This window comes from Cebidichthys violaceus, unplaced genomic scaffold (assembly GCF_023349555.1).
Source record: "Cebidichthys violaceus isolate CVI_PGR_0920_01 unplaced genomic scaffold, fCebVio1.0.p SCAF_2, whole genome shotgun sequence".
Taxonomy (NCBI): Eukaryota; Metazoa; Chordata; class Actinopteri; order Perciformes; family Stichaeidae; genus Cebidichthys; species Cebidichthys violaceus.
Genome location: NW_027176372.1, coordinates 14535451 through 14547675, shown reverse-complemented (window position 1 = coordinate 14547675; position 12225 = coordinate 14535451). Strand labels below are relative to the sequence as shown.

The following is a 12225-nucleotide window of genomic DNA, read 5'->3' as shown; positions in this document are numbered from 1 at the left end:
ACACTTCAATTATTTTAGTGTAAATATTGTACCCTCTTTTTGCATTGTGAGTTAAAGAGGTGAATGATTTGGCTTAATTAAAGTGGATATCCTTCAGATATCAGTCCAGGTTTTAGAGTTTCTATTGAGTGTCGATAAAGTAGTGCTTTGAGTTGGCGTTCTACACTAACATGCTATTTTTCAGAATTGTTTGCATAGTTAAATTTATTTTTTTTAGAGGAAATGTGATGTAAATAAAAATATTAAATATATTTTTCACGGGAACGTTGCCGCAGATCCCCAATTGTTAATACTTGAAATATGTAAATATTGGGAGTACTTTCATCACCAGTGTGTCAACTTTTTCAGCGATCGACTGAGACTTAACAGACATTTATTTAGACTTAAATCTTCCGAGTTTGCCACTTACATTTAAAACCAGACTAATGTATAGTGTATCGATTGACCTGTTTGGGTTGCCGTAGTTGTATAATGGTATCCTAGCAACCCAAACAGACGTAAAGAAGGAAGGGCACTTAAAACCAGCGAGTAGCCACTCCGATACTTAATACATTTCCCAGCTAACTGTACGTGTGTTGAATGTAACTCTTCTGTTACTAATCTAGAACTAACAGTTTAGTTGATGGGACTGATGGAAACATCGTAACTTTATTATTAGCTAACGTTCGCTGTTAAAAGCTGCAGGAGAAGATGAACCAAACGTTATATCCTCGCATCTATGTTGAGGAAACTCTGGCTCTTATCAAACCAGATGCCATCCACAGAGCTGAGGAGATTGAGGACATTATCCTAAAATCAGGCTTCACCATCTTGCAGGTTGGTTAAAATGAAATGTAAACTGTAAACTATAGCATGTGCTGTAAATTGACAGGAAGGGGTTGATGCAACTAATCTGATTTCTGAACCAATATTTTGTGTATTTTATTATACGACGTATAGAGTCGAACTAATACATCGAAATGGCTTATTTATCCCAAAATATATGATACTCTGCATATATTTTGGCTGATATGGGACAAGAAATTGCAGTTCAATAATGCAAAAGATATTTTTAGGCAACAGAGAAACAGAAACCATGATATAGTTTGTCCACCAGAGAGCGCTAACAATGTCCTGCTCAACACATCATGGTCACATTTTCCTAACCAAATTCAAGGCATCTTAATCAAACATGTTTATTATTTAACTAAAAACAAAATAGGAAGATACATTATCAGAATTTGTCCAAAAATAATCTAGTATCAGTACACATGTCACTGAAGTGTCCAATACTTCATTCCTGGGGCAGAAGCGGAGGCTGCAGCTAAGTCCAGAGCAATGCTGTGACTTCTATGCAGACCTCTATGGAAGGCTCTTCTTTCCCAGCTTGACTGCCTTCATGAGCTCTGGCCCCATCATGGCCATGACTCTGGCCCGTCACAACGCCATCGCCCACTGGAGGTCCATCATCGGGCCTGTCAACAGCGCCAAGGCCAGAGAAACTCATCCAGGGTGGTCAGTCTGTTTCATATGTGCACATGTATACATATTGGTTGTGATTCTGGGCCCCTGCCTACATATTATGACCATGCTGCTGGAGTGCGGGTCATTCTATGACTTGCCATCGTGATTCCTTGTTAATAATGTAGATAAAAGTTTGCAGTCATGTCAACACTAGCAGAGATGTTTTTATGAATGTGATGTATTTTTCTCTTGCAGCCTCAGAGCAAAATACGGCACTTCTGAACTGAAAAACGCACTCCATGGCAGCGAGTCATTTCATGCGACTGAAAGAGAGATCAAATTCATGTTCCCAAACTGTAAGCAATGCACAGAACCACACTTACCATTGTTCATATAGACATGTATTGACCACGTGCTTTTTCTCTGCAGCCGTAGTTGAGCCCTTTCCCTCAAGAGAAGCCACCAAAGAATACCTGAGCAAGCATGTAAACCCAACTCTGCTACTTGGACTCACTGAGCTCTGCAAGCAAAAGCCACACAACCCCTGTGTAAGTATTCCATGCTCAACATGTGAAGATATAGTTATTTATTGTTATGTATTGCTGTTAACATGTTGTTTGCTGGTGTTGAGCTTTGGCCCCTGAAACATCTTTCTCTGTTATCCACTTTTTTCTTCAATAGATTTGGCTTGCTGACTGGCTGCTCAACAATGACCCAAACAAGCCTAAAATATGTGATGGAGCCCCTGTGGAAGAGGCAGAATGACAACAAATACATAATTTATAAACACATCTATCGACTCAGTACTATGATGAAATAAAATGTATTTTCAGTGCTAATCCTCTGTTTTGTTTGCTTTCTGGTAAAGCTGGTAAACCATTTGTTCTACCTTGAACACTGCTTTAAAGGGTGTTACTTGATTCATAACCAAAATCAAAGTTCAGCAGTTTTACATGAGAACACTAACAACTGGTCCGAATCATTCGGTAAAACAAATATCACAGATTTGTTTGTTTTTTTAACAAAGCATCCCGTCCCACCAGGTCTCTTATGTCATCTGCAATTGTAGTAAATTAGCCTGTGGGTTGGAACGTTTTCATTTGATTTAGTGAGCGTGATTGCACCGAATGAATGGGATGAGTTGTGTGAGCTGCATTTAGTTGATTACATTCACTAAATGGACAAAACTCTCATATAATGTACTCTGGTCTACCGGCTTCATCTCTTGTTGCTGCTCTGGAACTGGCGCTCAAACACAAAATGCATTTTCTGTCAAAGTACTACAGCTTGTAAATAAAGCTGTCAAACAGATATGTTACTGAATGAACAAAGTGACTTCAGTCATTCAAATGAGCATTACAGTATTTTATTCAGGCTGCTTTACAGTAGTTTGCATGTTAAGCTAACATATTGCTTATTGATAATAATCTCAATAACTTGCAACATTAGTATCATGTACTATGACGTGGCTGGATATGTCTTTAACTTTCATGTGACTGAGTTATCTGGTGTGCAGTATAACTATGAGAGTAGCTTTGTGTGTGGATCCTAACTCACTGTAGACAGAAAGCTGCTGCTTCTGCACAGGATATGCAGTGGTAAGAAATAGACGAGTGGACAATAAATCAAGAGGATATAACAACACATTCCAGTTAATATCTATCTACTGGATCAACTCACAATCTCTCATAGATATGAATCAACACCTCTCAACCCACTGCACAACAAAAACTGCATACAAACTTCACATAACTGTGTTTATTGCGAACCTTTTGTACTTGATAATGTATGTGATTTCATTATTGTTTGGTAAATCTGTTATTTTGTCCAACTCATGTTCAGTATTTCTTTAAAAAGTGTCCAGTAGTCCTTGAAAGAAAGTCATCTTCATAACATAGTTGTCCATGTATGCATAAAAAGCTTGATGGCATATCACTGAGTTAATCCATCATTAATGTCTATACAGAGATCTACATTTTAAGTTTTCACACATAGGCAGGGCACCGTTCATATCCACGAGGCTGGACTAGACTACTGTTGCATTTGGTTACATTTGTATCAGGTTCAGAGTAAAAAGCAGACAAAGAGTAACGCTTTGACACATCGTTCAACGTGACAGTAGCAATTCATCATATATTTTTTTTAATTGCCGAGCAGTGAGCAACTCTTTTTCGTTAGACGCAGAAAGGGTACTCGGAGTTCCTTCCTGTGTGTTAAGGGCGTGAACATCTTCTGTGGAAAGAAAGGCACGTGTATGTGATTGGTCGGAGTCATGAGCGACAGCGGTGATCATCCAATCAGGTGGCTTCTCCACAGAAATGGCGTTTTTTTCTGCCGGTTCTAGAAAACCAACCACGAGTTGTCGTCGTGTGGGAGAATCCATCTTGAAGAGAGCTCTCCGGTTGTGTGACCAGTAAGCAGGTTTTCGTACTTCTTTAGCCTTGGTATTGTCATTATATTGTCACGTAAGTACTCAGATTGTTGTAGTGTTTTCCTCGTTTTTCTGGTAGACGTAATATATTTAAATACTAGAAAATATAAGGCGTATATCGCGGCCTTTGCGTTACGTAACTGCGAATTTGAGTTGTTGAGTCCAGGCTTGGTTTATCAGCGTGATGCAGAAGGTTACGTTGTTTCTAATCTCCCACCATAAGTCTTACTATAGATACGGGGTGGTTACCGTGTTGTGTACGTAATCGATATAGAGTTGCCGTTTTGCTGACACTGTGCAACAAATACGAATGAATGTTAATGTATGGAACGCGGTCGTGCCGGTCAAAATGGTGGTAAATGCATGCACGGGCACCATGTAAATGGCGAAGCATGCACGGCATGAGGCATTATATAACCGTCGATGTGTGAATATATTTTTTTCTTTTTTAGGTATAATATTGCAAAATGTCCGAGACAGAGCAGCAGTATATGGAAACATCAGAAAACGGCCACGAAGTCGACGATGATTTTAACGGGGCCGAGCACACCGAGGAGGGGAACGACGACGGGACCGACGGGAACGACGAGAGCAACGCCGTGAACGAGGAGGAGTGCGAAGAGGGCGCAGGGCCCGACGCAGACGGCAACTCGCAAAACGGCGGAACAGAGGGCGGACAGATCGACGCCAGCAAAGGCGAGGAGGATGCAGGGTGAGTAAAAAAAATGGTGGAAATGTTTCTTTCGCGAAATCCGACATTTATTAGCAAGCGCCCGTGGTTCGCTATGTCTCTTTGTTCAACCGGCCTTTGTTGGCGCCATATGCAGAGCGGACGAGGGGGGGATGGGCGCTCAGCAGGGCTCAAATCTAGCTTGTATTAGCTCGCGACAAACCGTAGATATGAAGGGCCTGATGTGGTCGTATCGAAAAGATTTCCATTTGATTGAATTAATGTTGTAAATCAGCTTTAAGCTATAGCAGCTGGAGCCCCCTCCCCCTACGTCATTGGGTCAACAGATGTTCTGGAACAGTGTGTACATTTACACCCCCCCCATTTTAAAGTTAGAGGAGTGGGGTCTGTAATGCTGAACATGTCCCCCTTCTCTGTGCACAGGAAAATGTTTGTTGGTGGTCTCAGCTGGGAAACGAGCAAGAAGGATCTCAAAGATTACTTCACTAAATTTGGTGAGGTGACAGACTGCACCATCAAGATGGACCAGCAGACGGGCCGGTCAAGAGGCTTCGGCTTCATTCTCTTCAAAGATGCAATCAGCGTTGAAAAGGTGAGCGGGGAAGAAATACTGTCGGAGCCAAAGTAACTAAGTTTACAAAGCAGGCACGTTTCAATGTTTTTTCTTCTTCTTCTTCTTCTTCTTCTTCTTTTAGGTTCTTGAACAGAAGGAGCATAGGCTAGATGGGCGAGTGATCGATCCCAAGAAGGCCATGGCCATGAAGAAAGATCCTGTCAAGAAAATCTTTGTGGGAGGCCTTAACCCTGACACTTCAAAGGAAGTCATTCAGGAGTACTTTGGGACCTTCGGAGAGGTACGGTATTTAACACATTTCTCTGTTTATTAAGGGATTGAGTGCTCAAGATATTGGCTGCTTTTAACGTCTGCTCTCCTCTTGTGTAGGTCGAGACCATTGAGCTTCCACAAGATCCAAAGACAGAAAAGAGGAGGGGATTCGTGTTCATCACATATAAAGACGAGACTCCTGTCAAGAAGGTCATGGAGAAGAAATACCACAACGTCGGTGGAAGCAAGGTAACGGCATACCGCACATTCTGCATACCGGTGAAACATGGTATGCTGTATTCAGTTTCATGTATTTAGCGAAAAGTCATGCCACGCTGCAATGTAATGTGCTCTTGTGTGGTGTTCCAGTGTGAAATTAAAATAGCCCAGCCCAAAGAGGTCTACGTGCAGCAGCAGTACGGGGCCCGTGGATACGGAGGACGCGGCAGAGGCCGTGGAGGTAAGAACCTTCTCCGCATACCAGCAAAATCTTTCTGTTAAACGCTACTCAAACATAGGCTCTACATTTGTGCCGAGTAACTACCTGGGTCCTGTGTGCTGGCAAGTTGTGACAAAGGCCTCACCTGTTGTTTCTAGGCCAGGGCCAGAACTGGAATCAAGGTTACAACAACTACTGGAACCAGGGATACAACCAGAACTATGGCTACGGACAGCAAGGCTACGGATATGGCGGCTACGGCGGCAACTATGACTACTCTGCTGGTTATTACGGCTATGGGGGTGGCTACGATTACAGTAAGCGATAAGTGCCCCCCGGGAAAGAAAAAAGAATGAGAGAAACTTTATTTTCTTGGTCCTCCTTGTTGTACAGAAGAACTCAGTCCCTTTTTCTCTTGTCCTCCAGACCAGGGCAATACAAGCTATGGGAAAACTCCAAGACGTGGAGGCCACCAGAGTAGCTACAAGCCATACTGATCACACGTAGTGCAGGTATGCATTTTTGCATCATCCGTGGTAGTATGAGAACATAGCTGTAACCATTGGTGCCTTTTTGACCCCAAAGATCTCCATCTACTCTAAATCCATTCAAGCATTGTGGTGGGGTTAGGGTAGGCTGTGTTGTGGGGTCTGTGATCATTAAAGATGGATTCATTCCACCTGTCAGCCATCTTAAGATGCATCTCTACTACTTGATCAATAAGGGTTGAGTTGGTGGTGGTTGAGAACAGGAATAAGGACCGTTTCACCTTTCACCAGGGTGCTAGGTGTAATAGTTAGCGGTCGTGCCCCCCCCCTCCCCCCCCCCCCCCCCAAAAAAAACAAACAGTTTGTCCATTCACTGACCTGTCAAACTCATTCATGCACCTGTCTGTCTGTGTGTAACTGCATGCCTTATTTGGTTTATTCTCAGTAACGTTAAGCACCGTGTTTTTCTCTTAAGGTCTAAAGTAAATAAGAAAAAGAGATCCATGGTCTGACCACAACCAACATGGGCTCTGGCTTTTCCTTTGGAGTTGGCAGAAATTTGGACTCATGCTCCATTTGTACAGATCAAGTGAGGAACTGGGGAAGCAAATGTCACTTTTCCACTTTTTATTTTATATTGTTTTGTGTCCATTTACATTTCCAGTGATGGAAGTGTTATTTTTACTGTACTTTTTGGTACCTTTTTGAATCTAATGTATTGTATGGTTGTATTTTTACATGTCTACTGGATTTACAGATGAGCAGGAGCAAGAGCTTTTAAAGCTCACAAATAAAACCATTTTCTTTTCATTTTTTTTTTTTTTTTCCTTTTTGGTGTTTCTAGATCTTTAGTTATTTTCTCCCGTGCTGAATGTTGGATGCAAGTTGCATGGCTTCAGATGTGGGGTGAGGCAAAATAAGGGATTTAAACTAATCAAAGGGTTCATTGTAAGCGTGTTAAGTGAATGTTTGCAGATCGCGTAGTAGACGAAGACAACCAGCATCTTTTCTTTTTTCTTTTTTTTTTTGGCTTTTAAGGAGATTCTTCCCCCATCATGTCTGCAATTTTAAGTGGCTTTACTAGTGTTATTCAACTGAACGCAAGCCTGTTAATGTAAGAGGGTACTCCCTCTCTCACTGGAAACTCATTCCTCTAGTGTCTTGGGCAAATTGATAGAAATAAACTTTTGGTTTATATTACACATGGATCCTTTTGTTATTATTTGTAAAGGTAATGTTAAATGTTTTGTACTGTTAAATGGCTTGCTTGTTTTGTCATGAGTAATGTTAACATCTCTACGGATGCTGTGGGAGTGGGCTTCACTGCCTGCAGGATAACTGGCTGAGTGTTAAATACCTGCCCCACTAGATGTGAAGCTGCAGTACTTGAGCATTTTTATGAATGTGACCGAGAGGTAAAGATAGTGGTCTGGTAAGTGCTAATCTCAACCGTGCTGTATTGAGAACATGTTGCTGATCAGTGTTGTAAGTTGGGACTAATTCTAAAACATTGCTGCTGTGAGGAAAAGAAACGAGGAGTCAAGATTTAAAGAAGAAAAAATGTTTATTTGAGAAAAAATATATTTGTGGGAGTTAGTGTTGTATGAGCATTTTGTAGTGGACCACAATAGCAACAACGTGCTATAGCTGGCAACTTCTCCAACTGGCTGTGTTTCATCAGCTTTCATCATTCTACTGAAGTGATGTAAAATGTCTCTGAACACCTGGGGGGGGGGGGGGAAGATAATTAGTGATGCTCTAGATGGCTGGCAGCCTTTAAAATCTACTGCCCCCACTTTAATGGTTGAGCTTTGATATGACGATGTACTGATGGACAGTAATTATGAGTCAGACTTTGATTAATCAATTTCAAAAACAGTGACCACACGGCAACATGTTCTGAGTGAAATGAATTTGTCTGATCTACTGGAACCTCAAGTATAGACTTTCAAATCTCTACCTCTGGACTTTATGAATGTGACCATCTGACAATGTCTGATGCAATTAAAAGTTTTTCTACAGGTTTAACAAACCTTAGATGTCTTCCTTTTCCGGTTTAACTGTCACTGGCTTCCATGTCTGAGAACAAGAGAACTGAAAGTTATTCTACACAAACTACAAATGTGTGGTATCAAGTCTTTATATGGATCTTTCACAGTGTTCAGACTCGCATTAAGTGTTCTGTGTTCAAGTAGATGCATAAATGACCCTGTAGTAACAGCTGTAGGCTGAGGTGTTAGTGTAACTAACCTGTGAGGATGCGGTCAATACACTGTACCACCAGCTCTGCGTCGTCCATACTGAAACACATCGGAGGTTTAAACTTCACGACGCTTTCCCAGGGTCCGTCTGTACTGACACAGATTTTATCCTCCTCTTTTAACCTAATGTAAAAGGGACATGGAGTTAAATCAACAAATGCCGCTCAGCAGAGACTGAATACAAGAAAACCAAGCTGTAGGTCGGCAGTGTTGCACGTATGTCGGGTACCTCTTCACCACATGTGCTGCTGTTTCTGTGGCAGGAGTCTTGCGCTCTCTGTCTGTAACCAGCTCGACACCCACAAACAGTCCCACACCTCTGTAAAAAAACAACACACAGAGCTATGAGGTTGACTCTTATGAACCCCTCTGACCCACCTAAACATCAGGTAACATTAGAATAGCGGAATAGATTTTATTTAATTTTAGAGCATCTTAATTTTATGTGTATATTGGCTCAAAAATACTCTATGTAATATCCCAGTTTAACAAGTTACTACTGTGTATATATTTCTTTCCCTCTTTTAGTTAAAAAATGTGGACTCTTGGCTAAGGAATAGCAAGTGCCTTTTATAGGCTCGTTTCACAAGACTTTTATGCCACAGTAGTACATTTCCATACATAAAAAGTCCTGTGCACTTTCACACATTATTTTTAAAACCCAATAGTCTCTACAGTGTTAATTAATTACATAAATTACAAGTTGTATCTCCCATGTGATGACACTATCGCAGATGCTCTGCATATCCACACAACTCAAGCCTGAGCACCCACCATGAAAATGTTTTTTCATTGTTTTTATTTATTATTCAAATCTGAATAAATGCCATGGACTGTAGAGAGTAGAACAGCATTGAGTGCATTAGTCACTGCATCCTTACCTGACATCGCCAATCACTTGATGTCGTGTTTGTATCTTTGTGAGCAAATCTTTAAGATGTGCTCCAACCCTTTGGGCGTTTCCTCGCAGGTCCTCTTTCTCTATCACATCGAGCAATGCAAGGCCAATAGCGCAGGACACCGGGTTCCCTCCGAACTGCATGAAGTTAGAGAAAAACATAATTTCACCTTCATGCATGCATGCTTAACAAGGGGAAGTTAAGAGATTTCAATAGAAATGTTTGCTTAAAAGCAGGAATTTGTTTGCAATTGACTTTGGAAATTCTTTACTAATAATTATGTTTTATGCAGCGGCGTAGTTGTAAATTAAAAAGTGGTACTGGTGAACGGATCAACAGTCGTCAAACACTAGTCAGTGATCAACATAACTACCACAAGAAAAGAGAACTTTTTACCTTAAAAGACACCATCTGTGTGTGACCAACATCAGTTCACTAACAAAAGGTCTTACTATGATATCACACTATACTGAGAATGATGTTGTATTCCTTATGACAGCCTGGCTGTCTCTACAGCTGTGACCAGCTATAGAAAGCAACTTGAAGAATGTGTTCATAATGTGTTATGGCTACTGTATAGTCACCGTATTGAAGTACTCCACTCCATTGGCTGTGAAAGCTCCGGCTATTTCTACGGTGGTAGCCACACATGCCAGGGGATGCCCATTGCCCATGGGTTTACCCATGGTCACTATGTCGGGACAGAAACCCTCCCCGTGCAGCTGGAACGCCCAGAAATGACTTCCCACGCGGCCAAAACCCGTCTGCACCTCGTCTGCCACAAACACTCCACCAGCTGAGCGCACGTATCTGTGGGAGATGCACCGTGTCAACACTAACGTAGGTGTGGCTGAGCTAAGGCAGAACCTGAAAGTGAGTCACCACTCACTCTGCAACTTTAGTCGAGTATCCTTGGGGCAAGATGATTTGTCCTCCGACACTTGGCAATGATTCGGCAAAGAAGGCCGAGATCTGTATGGAAAATGTAGTAAATAAGTAATATGAACGGCATGCATTGGTCATGTTTATTACACCATTATACATTAAAAGTGTTCAGAGCATTGCTAATTTTATCCGGGCTACATACAACTGTTTTAAAGTGTACCTTACGACCCTTCCTGTGCACCTCCTCTATTAGGTCTTTCACTGTATCAGCGTATGCTTGGCCAGGGTTGGGGTGATCCTCTCCGTATGTGCCTCTGTAGGTGTCTGGTAACGGTGCCTTGGAGGATGAAATACATTCTTTCAGACAGACAGTCCACTGTTGGTCAGCGGTTTTTTGAGATGATGGTAGTATGAATTTACCACATGAACCCATTCTTTCTGTCCTGCCAGTTTCCGGAACTTGTACGGACTAATGTCGATGAGGGACATTAGATGCCCATGGTATGCACTAGTATAAAAGGAGAGTTTGTTGTAATTGAGTCTATTGTCTGAGGGGGGGGGGGGTGTTGCAGTAGTACAGAACACTTACTGGTCAATCACAATGACGTCCTCGTGCTGGGTGTACTGCTGAGCCAAGCGAAGGGCAAGATCATTGGCCTCTGAACTGTCAGGAGAGCAGATGTAAAACCACTGGAGTGACTTCAGGAGTACTATTCTGTGTGTGTGTGTGTGTATGTGTGTGTGTGTGTGTGTGTGTGTGTGGGGGGGGGGGGGGGGGGGGGGGGGCGCACGACTTACCCAGAGTTAACAAAGTAGAACACGCACAGCTTCTCAGGCAGGGTGGCAGCCAGCCGGTCTGCATACGTGACTATGTTGTCGTGCAGGAATCGAGAATTTGTGTTCAGCAGGTCCATCTGTGCTGCTGCAGCTGCAGTGATGCTGGGGTGACAGTGGCCCACTGCAAAAGGAATCATGCTGTATGTTAGTATTCTACATTAGTAGACAGGCGGAGAGTAATATAAGGTGTTTCACAACAGTAATAAATGGACTATGCACCGGGTGGTACATGTGTTACCATGATGAACGTTGCTGATGCAGTCCAGATAGCGCTCGCCGTTTTCATCAAATAGATATTGGCCTCTCGCTCTCACTATTTTCACAGGATCGTCTGAATAAAACAGTCTACATGACTGCCTGTGATCGAAGAAATTACTACGAGTCAGTAACTTTCGTGCAAATGCTGCACAGCAGCACAATATGTGTACCAGCGAGCACCAAGACAGTCACACAATAACAAGTCAGTTTCACTTTTACATACCCGATTAATCTCCTCCTCATTTCGAGAGTTTCTTCTTTCCTGAGGTTTACAACTGCCATATTGTGTTTGGGTTTCTCTCTAACAGATACCAAAGACTACTGAGAAGAAGAGAGCTACTCAATGATAGTTCTCCTTCTCTTTGGAGTTTTTTTTTCCGGCCGTTTTCGTCCTTTAAATTTCATTACTGCCCCCTACTGGATCTAATCGTCTACTATCCTCATTCCATTACAGCCCTTTTGCTTTCAAAAGTTTAAATATATGTTTTCTCCCTTCCACCGTGTCTCCACTGTCAGTCTCCTCTTTAGTGACCTCTCCTCGTCGTAGCCCCTGTATTCCTGCAACCTCTTTCCTCTTCATGCTTCCTCCATGACCACAGGACACTCTACTGTCTCCTTTCCTTTTACTGTTTACACTGAATGGCCAATGACAGCTATCTTGTCATCTAGTCTTGACATCCTCCAAGCATATGCCCATGATAGATTTTTAGTTTATATATAATATTGGTTGTTTGGTTTATGCTGTGGCCTTATTTAGAAGGGCTCAA

General features: G+C 42.1%; 3 protein-coding genes across 4 annotated transcripts; 2 read left to right on the top strand and 1 right to left on the bottom strand.

Annotated features, from left to right (window-relative positions):
• Positions 1-516: 516 nt before the first annotated feature.
• On the top strand, positions 517-2290 carry nme5 (NME/NM23 family member 5). Its single transcript, XM_068715410.1, has 5 exons — positions 517-816; positions 1289-1494; positions 1699-1799; positions 1873-1991; positions 2125-2290. The coding sequence occupies exons 1-5, from the start codon at positions 691-693 to the stop codon at positions 2206-2208; spliced, it is 636 nt and encodes a 211-aa protein (XP_068571511.1). The 5' UTR covers positions 517-690; the 3' UTR covers positions 2209-2290.
• Positions 2291-3776: 1486 nt separating this feature from the next.
• hnrnpaba (heterogeneous nuclear ribonucleoprotein A/Ba) lies at positions 3777-7518 on the top strand. Of its 2 annotated transcripts, none has more exons than XM_068714627.1 (9): positions 3777-3856; positions 4327-4586; positions 4989-5157; positions 5261-5419; positions 5509-5640; positions 5761-5851; positions 5989-6147; positions 6257-6342; positions 6794-7518. In XM_068714627.1, exons 2-8 carry the CDS (start codon positions 4342-4344, stop codon positions 6325-6327), a joined length of 1026 nt encoding a protein of 341 aa, XP_068570728.1. In that variant the 5' UTR covers positions 3777-3856; positions 4327-4341; the 3' UTR covers positions 6328-6342; positions 6794-7518. The 2 variants fall into 2 exon arrangements, with proteins under 2 accessions (XP_068570728.1, XP_068570729.1); XM_068714628.1 differs by having other exon boundaries at positions 3823-3908.
• A 345-nt stretch (positions 7519-7863) lies between these two features.
• On the bottom strand, positions 7864-12081 carry phykpl (5-phosphohydroxy-L-lysine phospho-lyase). Its single transcript, XM_068714626.1, has 13 exons — positions 11682-12081; positions 11439-11557; positions 11162-11321; positions 10953-11027; positions 10784-10871; positions 10584-10700; positions 10368-10450; positions 10063-10288; positions 9461-9615; positions 8809-8898; positions 8569-8702; positions 8352-8397; positions 7864-8042 (listed from the first exon to the last, which is right to left on the bottom strand). Exons 1-12 carry the CDS (start codon positions 11738-11740, stop codon positions 8375-8377), a joined length of 1329 nt encoding a protein of 442 aa, XP_068570727.1. The 5' UTR covers positions 11741-12081; the 3' UTR covers positions 7864-8042; positions 8352-8374.
• Positions 12082-12225: the final 144 nt, after the last annotated feature.